This window comes from Musa acuminata, unplaced genomic scaffold (genome assembly GCF_036884655.1).
Source record: "Musa acuminata AAA Group cultivar baxijiao unplaced genomic scaffold, Cavendish_Baxijiao_AAA HiC_scaffold_1104, whole genome shotgun sequence".
Lineage (NCBI taxonomy): Eukaryota > Viridiplantae > Streptophyta > Magnoliopsida > Zingiberales > Musaceae > Musa > Musa acuminata.
In genome coordinates, this window is record NW_027021317.1 from 314,327 (window position 1) to 330,660 (window position 16,334).

Below are 16,334 nucleotides of genomic sequence, written 5' to 3' on the forward strand. Positions count from 1 at the left end.
ACTGGTTACTGCTGGCTCAACGCACAACGGCAAATAGACTAGTAGTGACTCTAGCGTGCACAATAGAATATAGAATCCGGTAAACAATAAGCTTCTTGGAATTTATGAATTGAGTAGAGGCTGCGTTTCTTTCAACGTTACACTTTCTACCTTGACTTGCAACCCTAGCATTCGATCTACCACATCTTTCTGCCCTAGCTTTCGATCTACCACATGTTGCATAGCTTGTTGAGCTCGAGCATCAAAGTTCTAGTGCCGTTTGCTTGTTCAATAAACAATAAGTTGATTCTACCACAAATCTGGCTTTGCTGATACTTCTCAGTAATAGAGGCTATTTAAACTTACAACTGAATGAAATTTTTTGCAACAGTGAACATATTATAATATTAAAAAAATAATTCCACATCTAATGTGTGTGGTAAGGTTTGTGATTGTATTTATTTTAAGGTCTCGAGAATCAAGTCTTCCTCACTAAGGTTGCATTTGAAAGAAAAGAAGATATCTGACTTTTGTCTCCACAAAAACCAACACATTGTCAGGCAATTTAAGAAAATACACATCATGCGATTTTATCCATAGGTCATCATGTCATATGAGAAGAGTAAAGTCAACCATTTAGTTCTTCAGCACTCCGTAAACCAAATGAATAGTGCTTTATACATTCGATACTAACTATCGGGTTAAAGATGGGAACTTTGGGATCACCCGCAACTAATTCACTGCCATATGATGATTTGTCCAAATGTATACGCTACAACCTTCAAGAGGATATATTGCTATGTACAACACACTTCAAATCTACAGCAGGATAGAAGGATCACTTGGAACTTCAGTCTCACCCAGCATATCATCATTTTTATGTATGAGGAGCATCAGGTCTGATCGGCTTATTAAATTGCACCAGTATCATCGTCATGTTGTCCAATCCCTCTTCACTAATGGTGGATGGTGCCAGACACCGGTCCAACACTCTTTCACATACTGCAGACAGGCAGCTCTCCTGCAGTTAGCAACATAGGCACCAGAAAAAGTATTATGATAAATAAAACAAAATATACTTCTGGCAAATAAAACTGCTTTATTCCATTATGTATAAAGCCTAAGATACACTATTTGGCCAAAAAACAAAAGTCCATTTCATGAGCTCGGTTACTGAGACCATCAAGTGTTGAAGTTAGCCTCAATCAAGGTCACTGACGTTACAGCTTCGGATAATTGGTTTATGTTGGACATAAGGTTCCGAGAAAGATACTCTTAAAGTGATCAAAAAATAACATAGAATAAGGTCCTCACCGTTTTTATATGCTCAGTGATGAAATCCACCAGTTGCTGGTTTATCATGCAATCCCTGGTAAAAAGTATCAGAATAGACACCTATAAGTACACGAGTATTTCAAATGGACACATACTATGGCAAGCATGAGTTCTCAATCTGATTCTATTAGAATCTCTAAGCAAGGAGCACTCGACTATGTAGAAAAACACCTTACGGTTATAAATGTTATAAGCCACAATGAAACATAATTCTTGAACTGGTAGATGATGATGATAACGGCACAACAGGTAATAACCAAACATGAGAAATTTATTACAGTCCAATGAAGTACATAGACAAAATAATGCTGAATGTTCAAACACAAACACTTGACTGATACTATCCAATGAATCTTTTGCCGCTATTGAGCTCTAATTTAATATACATCAACTGTTCTATTTGTAAGAGAAGAGAATTCATAGGCACACAAATAGCTGAGAAATTTATTATGAATTATAAACATATAATTTAGTGTGAGTAGTTTGATACTTCGATGTGCTAGAAACATGAAAGACAATAGTATTACTATCTTCTTTAAATTGTGGATGGACACTAGAGTATTGATAACATTATAACCGTGGCTTATGGTCTATCAACTATTTAAATGAAGGCATGTCAATGTTGCAATTGAAACACGATATATATGATTGTTGGAAATCTCATTATAAGAATAGTTATAGTAGATTTAGTTGTCTTGGATTTACAATTGCTAAAGAGGTGCTGAAAAGGCATACCAGACTCCATCACATGCTAAAATGAGAAATTCATCATCATCGCATAGCTCCACCTACAGCGAAGGCCAACAAATGACATACCGAGATTTATAATAGAACTCATGATAATATGGTGGATCATAGTTCAAATGGTTCTAAATTTAATCACTATTGGAAGCGGAACTGTGGTATACTCACAATGTTTATGTCTGGATTGCATGTCACAACTTGCTTCTCAGCAGGTAAAAACTTATTTTGCTTGAATTCCATGTCGCCTGCCATAAGTTTGCTTCTCAAGAGTAAAACATATGATAAGGCAGCCTACAAATTTTATTAAAAAACACTGAGGAAGTACCAATTGCTCTAGTGAGGTTTAAGCTTCCATTTATTCGTCCTGCTTGAATAAAACCACCTGCTTTTACGATCCTTTCCTTCTCCTCAACAAGATATGGTTTGTGGTCTGTTGACAAACTAATTGCCTATAGAGAACAAACAGAAGTAAGACTACACAATTGAGGCATATTTTTTGTCTATGATGTAATTTTGAAGCACATGAAAACACAAATCAGTAGAAAGAGATTCTCTTAGTGACAAACCCGACCCTTCCTCGAGAGTACACAACGAGAATCACCAGCATTTGCAACAATGAGTTGGTTGTTTCTGATGACTGCCACACAAGCTGTGCTTCCAGATGTCGGTCCAGAGAAATCAGAATGTGGTCCCTGACAAAGAGTTCTTTTGAGTCACAAGATTCCTAATGGATCCACTTAACTTGCAAATAGTACTTTACGCCTTTTCAAGATTCAGTCTAACAACTAGCACCGACAAGAACAAGATCTTGAGTATGAAACATGGACAAGGACAATGGACACAGAAAAAAAGGAACCAATATGACAAAACTTTAGAAACTAGGACAAGGTAATTAATACTAATGCATTTTCTACCACTCTAATTTATATTCAGCATGTATGTAATATTTAGAAAATTTATGGTGGGAACATATGAAAATTAGAAAAACAACAAACAATCACTTGCCAAATTCTTCTACCATTTTTGCCAGATATTGAGTATACATACCATAGTAAATTAGTAGTGCAAGATAACATACAAATTGCCTCAGTCTGTATAGAAGCCTTGTGTACATAAATATAAGCCTTCTAACAAAATTTAGGAATATAATGCAAAGATGATACACGATTTAAGTTCTGCACCTGCCAATAAGAATCAGTCTCCTTTTTCCTCTATTATGCATCATATACTCCTAACTTTGAATAATAATTTTTGTTCCATGAAACTCGAATTGAAGTGACATACCTGGTACACACCAAAAACTAGTACGTCTTAAGTTAACATAAGTATACGCATGTAGTATATTTTAAAGTATCACACTGTTCTGGTAATTACCCAACAAATCTGGGTTTGCAATACGGATAGACCTTTTTCTAAAATGTATGTTCTATGAAGCATTTCATTTCTACATCTTTACCATCACAATATTTTAGCTTTATAAAATCTCTGTCAAAACAAAATTCAGAAATTTCATGTGAAAAAAGTAAATGCATAATCTTGTGCTTCTCACTTATATTGGACATATAAAAGCAACCAACTTCCAAACAGGGAAATCTGATGAACAAGGACTCATCAGACACTTCAGACCAAGTGAATTATAGGCCAAAGGAACAACTTTAATGGACATGTTCAATTTTAGGAGAGGCCAAACCCAGACAAGTGACCTACAGCAATATCACAAACCACAGAAGTCAGTTTGAGGTGTGACATATCGTGGGAAAATTAGAGCTCAATTATCTCTCAATCTCTTTCTCTGTTCTTTCACTCCTTTGATCTCTCTTCCCAATGTACTGCCCCTCCTTTCTCAAAGTTTGTATTTCTATCTTCAACAACAGCACAACATTTTAAATTTTCATCCGAAAAACATGTTATACAATTCCTTGACAACCAAGACCCTAAACATTGTAAAACACTTTGTCAACTGCAGAGACAGCTCAAACAAATCAAACAACTACTGTTGAAAAGTTGGCTTCAGCCAAAATCTCCTAAAATACTTTCCCATCCTTTTATAGCTTCAACAGCTCATTTAGGTATTAAAAAAAAAATCTTGAAACTTTGGCTTCCCTGAGAACAATTCAACCATTATATAAAATACAACTAAGATGGATGACAAAGAAAAATGCTTTCACAGACTCCACAGCTGTACTTTTTTTGGATTCTTCATTCGTGCACATATATTACAGCACAAAAGGAACTTCAGACCCACATAATTAAAAGACAATCCTTCCAAAAACAAAACAAGCAAAGTATTCAAGATATGGCATCCCCAGCATATTAAATGAAACAATATAACATCTTGAACAAAGTTAAAGAAGATCATCAGAGTAATATATCACCTCCTCATATGCCCATTCATCTAAATGTTCACTGGAATAACCACCCCTTGGGGACCATATCAATCCTTCAATTAAACCTGTGAACTTGTCCATTTTGTCCCCCAGTACAGCTAATTCCCTCCATCCTCTCTGTCCTTTCATCATCTCATCCATTCTGAATCAAAACAAGAATCATATGTATGACATACCATATGTTCTCTTGTCACATTACATGCTTTATGACATACCATATGTGGCCTAAAACTGAATTTTTTATCTCAACTCAAAACTACAGATATTGGAAGACAATAGTAGCATCATATGTTACCTTAAAAATGCTTTTTGTACTGAAGCAGATAAATCACCACCCAACTGAGGCTCATACTTGAGAATTTGAGTGTGCAGGTATTTTGCACAGAATTTGGCTACTACTTTTCCTGAAACAACATATTACCTCAGTAAGAATTGGTTAATAGTTGCAATATTACTACATCTGAGATAAAAAAGACAAGGAAAACAAGTGGTGAAGCAGAGTCACTGTACAAATCAAATCTAGTATAGAAAATCATTTCTTGTAGTGAGGAAAATACAACAACACGCACCAAGTAACAGGACACTATGAGTCTGACAATCACAACCTTAACATAGAAGGAACTGTTTGTGTAGACAAATTATATTAGTTTTCAGGTCATCTAGGCTCTTGTATAGAGGATTCAATTATGTCAGAAAATGTCACCAGTGTCTCAAATGTAAAGAAAAGTGAAGCAATAATAGTGAATTGGATTACAGATGTGCATTTTCAGTCAAGTTTGAGCTCTCTAAAGTAAATATAAGCAATTATTCTGATAAAGTTGTAAGTAATAACAATTTAGTTTAGCCAATTTTCAATACAAGCATTACCATGATTACTAATCCTTGCAACTACAATTTATTGATTTATAGACCATATTTGTCAAGCATTTCTACTATAGCTATGTTAAATGCCCAAAATTAATTTTGCATGACATCGTGTTCCTTTCATTACTTTATGTATAGTCGTATAACAGCACAACCCACGTCAGCAATGAAGACCAATCTGACCGATGTATCGTGTCTCAGGGGTCACTCACACCTCGCCAACTGCGCAGCTCCCACATCATCCGTAGAGTTATCATGGGTGACTTAGTCCCTTGTTTCTCTTGTCGCCACGTGGCGGATAAGCCTTGAGTGCTCGACAAGTTGAAAGTAGGAGAATATAAAGAATTCCGACGGCCGTCCGCACAAGTCAGCGGGAAGAGAAAAAATAATGTGGCGAATTTCCAAAAAATCTATTATTTTCATAATTCATTATAATTAAATCTATTATTTCCAAAAAACATTATAATTAAATCAGTTTAGACCATAAAAAAATCCTTATGCGCAATTCTCCCAATATAATATATTATATTATATAATAGTCTAATTTTTGTAAAACTTTGAAACTCGAATATCAATGCAAATTATCTATTTAAACAACAAAACTTATTCATCATATTTCCCTCCAAACCAAAGTAAATAACTGAGCAAGTTGTGTTTAGTGTTTAGTATGTACTCATAGTCAGGCAACTAAATTTGACAAAAAGTGTTTCTAAATAACATGTAGCAAAAAAGCCTCCAATAAGAGTTCATTTGTGTGTGCAATGGAAGGATGTTGTCTGTAGCAGCAGAGCATGTCACAACCTTTGTAGCACACGAAGCCTTTGCAATGAAAAAGAACCTAAGCCAACCTCCACATGTGAAGAGTTGCTTGAGTGTGACTCAGCCTAGCATGCATGGGAACCTTTATGGCAAGCCACACGTCACCACATGCCAACTAGTGCATCAATCGTAGGCTCCATTTGAGCAAATCGGACAATGTAAAAGACAACCTCGGAATCGACCACTAAAAGTTGTAAACATGTACATGATAAAGTTTTCAACACTAGACTAGATAACTATATCTTAATTGTCCTCCAAAACTTCTACCAAGAGAACAGCCATTATACTTTTACCCTTCACCTAAATTCTTAAAGATTTCCTGGAAGATCATCTTCAAGGTTAAGATATATCTAAATTAGGCTATGTCACAGTCAAATTGGGAGATTGCAAAAAGACGAGATCGACGAATACATTAGAATATTTTATGTAAATGCTTTCCCAGCCCTCCATCTCCATGTTATTAAAATTTTGAAGTTCTCTCCATGAAGGAGCCCAATTTGAGTATATCGACAATCATGTGCATAAGTTGCCATTTCAGTAATATGAGAATGGAAACTAGGTCACAGACCAAACTATAATTAGGAACACTATCTTGTATCAGACAAAACAAATGGCATTCATAAAGCTCATGAGTTGTAATGACTGTTACAGAACAATCATTTTGCTAATTCAAGACTCTTTATGCTTTCACTTGAATGTTTGTCCAGGCTTAAGATTATAGTTCTCTGGCAAGGTGTTATAAATGCCATACGTGAACTTCGCCTAAACCATGCCAGTTCAAGATCAAATCAGTCATCTAATGTGATACACAACGTGAGCCAACAATTTAATTATATAATAAGGCATCTCAAAAGTTTACAAGACTACTTTGACATTGATCATCAAACAAATGAATAAATGCACAGACCACCATCTTCAAGTCAGATTCTGAGCTTAATTTAAAGAAAATGCTGGATGCAAAACAAGTGACAAAGTGAATAAAAAAGACTCCAAAAAATCAAGAAGCATAATGTCACAAAGGATTTTATAATAAGGTTACCAGTGAAGACTCCAAAAAAATTCATTCAAACATAAAAAGTATGCAACCTTTCTGGAAAGTTGTACATTTAGATAATGACAATTAAAAGCACAACATGCTTTGTCAATTAACATTTACAAATTGAATGCAGTGGCTTACTTCTTTTTCTGACATTAATACCTTGAGAATCAATTTGATTCCACCTCGAATTAGGTACATGTTTATCATGCTAGTTCAGAAATTACATTGGGTTCATCATGCGGTGAGGGTGATCACCTTTGGTCAATAAAGTTTTACCTCTAATAAACCCAAACTGCCCAACTTACAGCCTTAATCTGTGCTTTATGGAATATTTCTCCTAACATGTCTAGACAACAAAGCTTTAATATGTTGTGAATCATGAGAAATATTTTCTGCACCATATAAAAACGACTCACTTGGTTCCTAAAGTTGTAGAGCATCTTACTAATTTAGGATACAATCAGTCTCAAATAAAAAATGTCAAAGATTGAGAATAGTATATAGAACACCAATGAGAAAATTCTCAAAATAATGGTTCCAACAAATTTCTCTAATTTTACAATTCACCTTCAAGGATTTAGCTACATCTTAAATTGCATCAAAACATAATCTGCTATTTTTTAACTATTAATACATACAAATAGACTAAGGATTTAATGATGTTGTAGCATTTGGGGTTAGTAGAAAAAAATTGTTAGAGCACAAAGCGTGTTGTACTACATCACAAACTAATAAATTTCATATTGTTGCTAAAATGCATTAAAAGGGAGGGGGGAAAAACACTCCAGAAAACTGAAATAAGCTGCACTTATTGTAACCTAAAGCATATCCAAAACGCCAAATTCACCAAGACTGACTACCAGTTTGGAACTAGGTTTCCAGGATCATCCCCAGATAAACTACTAATCCAGACACTAGACTAAATCCGTACCATGGATTAAGAAATGAAGCGGCTTTCCATCTACCGGAGCCTAGAGGCACTCAAGAAGGAACACATTCAGAAACCCTAGGCAAAAAACCAGTTCACAGCGAGCAATAAAGAAGCAAAAAAAAAAAAAAAGACGACGACGAGAATCACCTGTTGGCACCACTTGGCGAGCACATGGAGGCGGAGCATCCGCTGCTGAGTCTTGGCGATGAACTTGAGGAGGTCTATCTTCTTCTCGGAGTCGGATCGCTGGTCCTCCGGCGCCCGGGACCGCTCCACCAGCTCCTTGAGGGCGAGGTAGGAATCCTCCGCGGCTCGTCGCACAAGGGCGGAGAACTCCACCGTCTGCTGCCCCAGTTCCGCCGCCATCGCCCTCCGCTCCGGCGCCCAAAGTTTGGGGCGGAGGGGGGGGGGGGCGCTAGGGTTTCGACGGCCCGGCTCGAATCCGGGCGCCGCGGGTGCAAAACGAAGGAAGGCGAGATCGAATTCGCAGCTCCAAGTTGGAGGGCGGAGGAACCGACCAAATACAGTGTGCAAAGACCGGAGAGAGAGAGAGACAGGCTATTTGGTACGTGCGGGTTTGGGTTTACGACAAATAGGAACGGGGGAAGTCGGTCCAAATGTGATCTATGTGGCCGCAACTTCATCATAAAAATCTTTTTCTTACATCTGATAATCTACTCGCAAATCATACCTGCTATACAATTGGAGGAAAACGATCGGTCCGCAAGAAGCTCAGTATAACCTCCAACAATAACGAGGGCAGACTTCTGTCTCAAATTAACCGGTGGGGAAATCCTTTCTTTTATTTTGCCCCCAGATAAATATTTCTTGTCTGCTACACGTCGCACTAAATGACTCACCCTCGCACCCATCTCTCTCATGCGCTCCACGTCCCATCTCTAGTTATATTCAGCCATGCGGGACTCTGGGTGCGTGAATTATTTTGACTCTGCCTGTTGACAAGACTAAATCACCCCTGAAACCTTGATGGGTGTTGGTGTAAACAACTTTTTTAGTCATGGCCTTGGGGCCGACGCGACTTGTTCGGGGAGGTCCGAATGGCGGGGATCTTGTGTGGCGTCCCTTGAGGTCTCCCGACGGGTGGTCGGGTCGGGATGTCGCGTCGGGTGGAGAGCTTTACCGCAGTGTCGGGAAGAGGCGACGTCATCTCGCACCTGCACATAGGTCGGGTCGGAAGCTCGGCTCGACCCCTCCGACGATCAAGTCAACGATGTGGAAAAGGTTTTGGAGGAAGAGATGCCTCCGAGTGCGTTGTGCTTGTCTTTTCTCCCCTTGTTCGTTTAGAACTCTGGGGTATTTATAGATGAGTTTGATGTTATCTGATGTGGCTGCTAGCAGGAGTAGGACCGTACCTCCGATGGCGTCTGACATCGCCACTGGGGTTGCGTGGAGAACCGAACTGCCGCAGGGTATGGGCGAGCTTCGGCCGACGTCCCCCTCTACCTTGGTCGAGCGCGCGGGGTCAGATGGTTCAGTCGTTGTTTGGGAGCGGGTGACACTGGCGCATATCAAGTCGGCGTTAATACGCATTTCCTCGGGCAGGACGTCGCCCAGGTATGGCTGACGTCATGGCGCATTACATCGCCATTTTTACCCTTATCATATTCCCCCCCCCCCCGAAAGGAGTTATGCGTCGGTTGTCGTACGCAGGGGGTCCGATGCATGGCTTCTTTCTTCAGGTGGGCTGGTTCCGCAGACCCGAGGAGCACGACGTAGGTGGGCTGGCCGCGCGGGTGTGTCTCGGGCAACATAGGGCCGAGGTGCACAACTCAATCGGGAAGCCAAGCAGAGATCGGGGTCTCGGAGAGCGTGCGATCGGGGAGCACGGTGTAGGCGGGCAGGTCGTGCAAGCGTGGTCTCGGGCAACGTGTAACCGAGGAGCACGACGCAGGCGGGCAGGGCGCACAGGTGTGGTCTCGGGCAACACGCAGCCGAGGAGCACGGCGCAGGCGAGCTGAACGCGCAAGCGTGGTCCCGAGTAACATGCAACTGAGGAGCACGACTCAGTCGGACAGGCCGAGCAGAGGTGGACTCGGGGGTCATGAAGCCGAGGAGCACGACGCAGGTGGGCAGGCCGCGCAGGGGTGTCTCGGAGAGTATGGAGCCGAGGAGCACAACGCAGGCGGACAGGCCGCGCAGGTGTGGTCTCACGGAACATGGAGCCAAGGAGCACGACACAAGTGGGCTGGCCGCGCAGGTGTGGTTTCGGGGAGCATGGAGCCGAGGAGCACGACGCAGGCGGGCTGGCCGCGTAGGTGTGGTCTCGGGCAACATGCGGCCGAGGTGCACAACTCAATCGGGAAGCCGAGCAGAGATCGGGGTCTCGGAGAGCATGCGACCGAGGAGCACGGCGCAGGCGGGCAGGTCGCGCAGGCGTGGTCTCGGGCAACGTGTAATCGAGGAGCACGACGTAGGTAGGCAGGCTGCGCAGGTGTGGTCTCGGGTAACACGCAGCCGAGGAGCACGGCGCAGGTGGGCTGAACGCGTAGGCGTGGTCCCGAGTAACATGCAACCGAGGAGCACGACTTAGTCGGACAGGCCGAGTAGAGGTGGACTCGGGGGTCATGGAGCCGAGGAGCACGACGCAGGCGGGCAGGCCGCGCAGGGGTGTCTCGGAGAGTATGGAGTCGAGGAGCACGATGCATGCGGGCAGGCCGCGCAGGTGTGTCTCGGGAAGCACGAAGCCAAGGAGCACGACGCAAGCGGGCAGGCCACGCAGGTGTGTCTCGGAGAGTATGGAGCCGAGAAGCTGCTCGTGCCATTTTCCCTCCTTGTCCATTTAGTAGTAGCGGGGGTGGAGAACTACCGTTTTTTACTTATTTTCTTAGGGGGAGCGGGTTGCTTTTACCACACGCTTTCGGGCGTTGAGATCGAGGCGTCAGTGCGTTGTTGCTTCAGCGGGGCTGCCACATCAGGCTTTCATTAAGGCGGAGCATTTTTTGGCATTTCTGACGCGACGTGACGGTTATGCATGTGCGTGGGTGGGCTGCCGCCCATTCTCGGGAGGCGAACGGGCACTAGTTCTGGCAGGATATCTCCTTTAAATAGCGGATGCCCGGCTTCGATTTTATCTTTTGTCGCAGAGTCTCCTTCTTCAGGTCCTGTCGTCCCCTTTTCCGTTTTCTTCCCCGCTTCCTGGGTCGTCCTTCCTTTCCTCGTAGCTCCTCTCCGTTAAGGTCAGTTGAGATGTTATCTTCTTCTCCCCCTCCTTCTTCCCCTTCCCATGTAGCTGAGGGGGGACGTCCTCCGACGTCTCCCGTGGAATCCTCTGATGGGGAGGCGACGCGGGCCCTGGAGGCCTTGATGTGGCCGCACGACGATGACTCCACCGTGAGTGGGTCACTGTTGGGGGGACTCCGGGAGCACTATAGTATCCCGGAGGACCACATCCTTAGTGCCCCTGAACCGGGACAACGGGCGTATGACCCGGTTCCGCAGGGTTTCGCGCTGACCCTAGACGCCCTGGAGGTGAGTCTGCACTTTCCTCTTCACCCACTAATCGTGTCTTGTATTTCCTTCTGGCGAATTTCGCCGTCCCAGGTGGCGCCGAACTCCTGGCGTTACCTGGTGGTGTTCCTAGGGGAATGTCACTACGCCAAAATCACCCCCACCCTCTGTTGGGAAATCTTGGGGGCGACATCACATGCGTAGCGGAAGAACAAGAAAACAAAATCCCCGATTCCCAAATAGATGTTCGTCGTCGTGCGAAGATTTGTGCGTAAAATCCACGAAACTTAAAACTGCGTATAGAGTAGATTGTGTTACCAAAGGAGATCGTATATCCATGTTTCCTTGCAGATCCTTAGGAGAGGGTGAAGGAGGTCAAGCGTCCTCCTCTCTAGCGGTGATCCACACAGCAGGGTTGCGACGACGCTCCTTAAAACTCCAAGCCTGCTTTGAGGTGGAGAGGGAGAGGAGAATAGGAAAGGCAAGCAAAGACTCTAGCCTATGAGGCTCTGAATCCCTCCTATTTATAGAGGCCCCCTGTCAAACCCTAATGGGTCCTCCCCTAGTGGGTATTGGATCTGCATCCAATAAGACAAGGGCTCCGTCGGATATCTCATATCCGAACCTCTACTCATCGCAATGCCTATGTGTGTGACCCTCTAGGCCCAATATCGAGCTGGCCATGAGTCATACCTGTCAGAACTCCTTCTAACTCAGTGAATTATTATCTCTGTAATAATTCACTCGACTCATCGATTATGGACGTACTAGGCCACTACGCCGTAGTCCCCAAACGATACAGGGGAATCCAATCCATTGGACCTGTTTGTCCTTAGTTACCGTGTACCTATAATCCCTCATCCATCTAATATCCCAGAGACCGTATATCGAGCATGGTGTTGTCAGACCCATACGGTTTCTACTCGAGTCTCGCTATAATCGGATTCTCCGGGAGAACTCTTTCTCTCTCAACCCGAATGACCCTGGCCAGGGATTTGTCTAGGCAAGAACATATGAGATATTCCTCTCATGACGCCGAGAGTGGATGATCCTCTATTGACACTCAATAGCCCTCGTAAGGTCGACTACCACTCCCAATAACCAGTTGTACTAGATCTGGGACAGCCAAACCTATAAGTCTGGTATTAAAGAGTGGAGCACTCATACAGGACATCCTTGGTGTCTCAAGTCTAAGGACCAGATACACCACTAGGACTACGGAATTGTTGTCTGACAATAAGGCATCATCAACAATCCAGCATTCCGTAAGCGGATCAATCAGTGAACTCATTCTCCAATGAGCACCTGTATTGTATCCTTAGTGTCCCTACACGAGCAGCTATGAGACCAACTGCATCCATCATATAGACGGGTATACAGCACACCAGTCTGTCCGGTTATCACGATATCCCTCTCGAGTAACCTATGACCGAGATTATTTAGGATATGTGTTTAAAGGTGAATCGATCTCATTATCGTGATCTCATCACGATCCGATTCCCATTGCACAAATCCAAGACATATATATATATATATATATATATATATATATATATATATATATATATATATATATATATATATATATATATATATATATATATATATATATATATATATATATATATATATATATATATATATATATATGCAATAGTTATAAAGTGATATAAGCCAAAATATAATAAGCAAAAAGATTCTGTATCAAGTCACACGTGCCATCACTCACGTGATTGGCTTGCTGGGCACCTATGACTAGCACCCTCAACCTGTTTCGTTCTTGTTATCGCCTCTCCAAGGGGCTCGGGGGATACTTTCTATCCACCCGGGAAGGGTTCCGAGTTGGAGGGGGGGGGGGGGGGGGGGCCTTCTAACAACAAAGGGTGGAAGGAGAGATTCTTTTATGTTAGTCGGGCAAGGGATTGGGGCTTCGGAGTACGGTGGTCCGCAAAGGCGATCGATAATACCGTTCCGACCCTGAGCGAGGCAGAGTGCCGAGATCTGGGGAGGCTCAAAGAGGTTCTCCCCAGCTCCTAGGTCCTCTGGAGCATGACCAAGTGGTGGCCGGTCGAGGCGGGCCTTAGTTCGATGCCTCGGGGTACGTTAGTAGTGTTTCAGTTCGGACATGCCAGGGCTTAATCTTGGTGCTGACACGCTTTCCCCGTTTTCTGTATAGATGGTGAATCTCCGATCACTCCTAGGCGGTCAGGCGCCTCCGACTCTGCCTTCAGCGACGTCGGTCGACCCGCTGCCCGGCTCGGAGGGCGCTCCCCTGTAGGTCGAGGCCGTGCGCCCTCGGAAGAAGGCGAAGGCAGCGGCTCCCGCGGGGACTGAAGCGGGTCCCTCTCGAGGTGAGGCCGGGTCCAGCCAACAGGTGGCTGGGAAGGGCCCTCGCCCTCCCAGCGTGCGCGACCTGTGCCGGTTAACTACCAGGGACGAGGAGCCGTTCCTGGCGCGAATGGTGGGCGAGATTGCGACCGGGGAGGCAGACGATCCCTTGGTTGCCCGCTGGGGAGGTCTGTCCCGGGGGGACAAGGTGTGGGTCGGAGGGGACTCCTCCGCGGCCTTTCTCCGAGGGGCTCTACATCCCGACGTGGCTCGGGATCTGTACACTTAGCCCTCGGGGGCTCTCCTCGATAAGTCTGCCAAGTCCTTGGTTTGGGTAAATGCTTCTCCTCCCACCTTGAGGCTGCTCCCCTGACGCTGTTATTCCTGACCCGACTTTTTTCCTATAGGGTCTCCATTACGCGACGGCCCTGATGGACAGGGTGCGCGACGCCGGCCGGGTCATTGGGGACCTTATCAAGCGCAACGCCGAGCTTCACCGACAGGTCGAGGAGGCTCGAGCCGGAGCTGGGCTGGAGGCCATGGCGGCTGCTGGGAAGCGCACGGCGGAAGCGGAGGCGGAGGCGGCCCGTCTCAAGTCGGAGCTCAAGGCGTCCAAGACCATGAATAACGACCTCTAAAAAACTATAAGGCTAGAGCGGACCGAGCTTCATTTGTTGAAGACGGAGGCGGGCACCCTTAGCAAAAAACTAGAGGAGGCGAAGGTGGAGGCGAGGGCGGCTTCTGAGGCGCTTACCGAGGAGGCTCGTCTCCGACCCAAGAAGGACCGAGAATTAATAGCGACTTACAAGAAGTCCGAGGGGTTCGAACTCGGGCTGGCGTGTACGGGGCGGGTTTCTTTTAAATATGGATATCGGATCGCCACGGCCCGCTTCCATTCGCGCCACCCAGGCCTCGAGGTGGAGGAGGATCCCTTTACCTCCCATCCCGAGGATCTTGAGGTGGATATGCCCGAGGACGTTCCTTTCGACGACCGGCCGGACCCCCCGCAGGAATGAGAGGAGTGTTTTGTCTCCGAGATGTTGGTCGGTCTGTGGGTCGGGGGTAGGGTCCTGTAAGTCGGAGTCAAGTCCTGTAAGTCGAGGTCAAGTCTTGTAAGTTGTCTTTTTCTTGAAATAAAAGAAGGTTTTCTCTTCTCTCGTGTATTTGCTCGTCTTCTTCTTCTTCCCCTAGGAAAAAGCTTCTTCTTCTTCGAAAGAAAAATTTCTTTTTCCTTGGACGAAAGACTTCCTCTTTTTTAGACGAAAAGCTTCTTCTTTCACTAGGCGAAAAAGAAAAAAAAGCTTCTTCTTTCTCAGACGAAAATCTTCTTAAGGTTCTGGACGTTCCATGTTCTCGGCAAAGAAGAACCCTCCATTGTCGCGAGTTGGTACGTACCCGGTTGGATTACCTCGACGACCCGTTAAGGTCCTTCCCATTTGAGAGCCAGCTTCCCCCTTGCTCGGGTCGAGTCGCTGACCTCGGTCTTGCGCAGGACTAGGTCGTTTAACTTAATTGGTCGGGGTCGTACCTTCCTATTGTAGACCTTTGCAACAGCTCTTTTATACGAGAGAGCCTTTAAGTGCGCATCGGCGCGTCGCTCCTTGAGCATGTCGAGGCTGGCTCGAAGTCCTTCGTTTGAGGTTTCCTCATCATAGTTTCTTGCTCGAAGGGTGGCAATGGCTACCTCGGGCGACAGGATAGCTTCGGTTCCGAACGCTAAGCTGTAGGGGGACTCTCCAATCGCGATCTTGGGGGTGGTGCGTAATGACCATAAGACGCTTGGGAGTTCGTCCGTCCAGGCCGATCGGGCTACGGACACCCTTCTTTTGAGCCCGTCTAGAATGGACCGATTGGTTACCTCCGCTAGCCCGTTCATCTGAGGGTAAGCCACCGAGCTGAACCTTAACTTGATACCGTGGCTGTCACAGAATTGCCGGAATCTTCTACTGGCGAACTAAGGCCCGTTATCAGTAATGATGGTTTTGGGCAGGCCGAACCGGGTCACCAGGTTCCTCCACACGAACTTTTCAATTTGACGCTCCGCTATCGTCGCCAACGGTTCGGCCTCAACCCACTTCGTGAAAAAATCCACTCCCACGATGATGTACTTCCGCTGACCTGCGGTTGGCGGGAAGGGTCCGAGCAGGTCCAAACCCCACTGCGCGAATGGCCATGCATAATCGATGGGGTGAGTGGGACCGCCGACTGCTGGGGCGTGTTTTTGGCAAGAACTGCACCGCTGCACATAAGCCTTCGCGTCCCGGCACATGGTCGGCCAGTAGTAACCTTAGCGAAGTATTTTGTGTGCCAGGGTTCGCCCGCCGATGTGTTCCCCGCAGACTCCCTCGTGGATCTCGGCCTGAACCGTCTGAGCTTCGTCGGGCTCCAAACATCGTAGGAGGGGGTATGTAAAGGACCGCTTATAGAGACGTCCACTCAC

The 16,334-nt window shown here is 45.1% G+C and overlaps 1 protein-coding gene across 1 annotated transcript; it reads right to left on the bottom strand.

The window, feature by feature from the left end:
* Positions 1-543: 543 nt before the first annotated feature.
* Positions 544-8,508, bottom strand: LOC135666521 (probable protein phosphatase 2C 11). Its single transcript, XM_065178110.1, has 9 exons — positions 8,246-8,508; positions 4,741-4,849; positions 4,434-4,587; positions 2,625-2,750; positions 2,384-2,507; positions 2,227-2,303; positions 2,050-2,102; positions 1,294-1,348; positions 544-1,000 (listed from the first exon to the last, which is right to left on the bottom strand). Exons 3-9 carry the CDS (start codon positions 4,584-4,586, stop codon positions 857-859), a joined length of 732 nt encoding a protein of 243 aa, XP_065034182.1. The 5' UTR covers position 4,587; positions 4,741-4,849; positions 8,246-8,508; the 3' UTR covers positions 544-856.
* Positions 8,509-16,334: the final 7,826 nt, after the last annotated feature.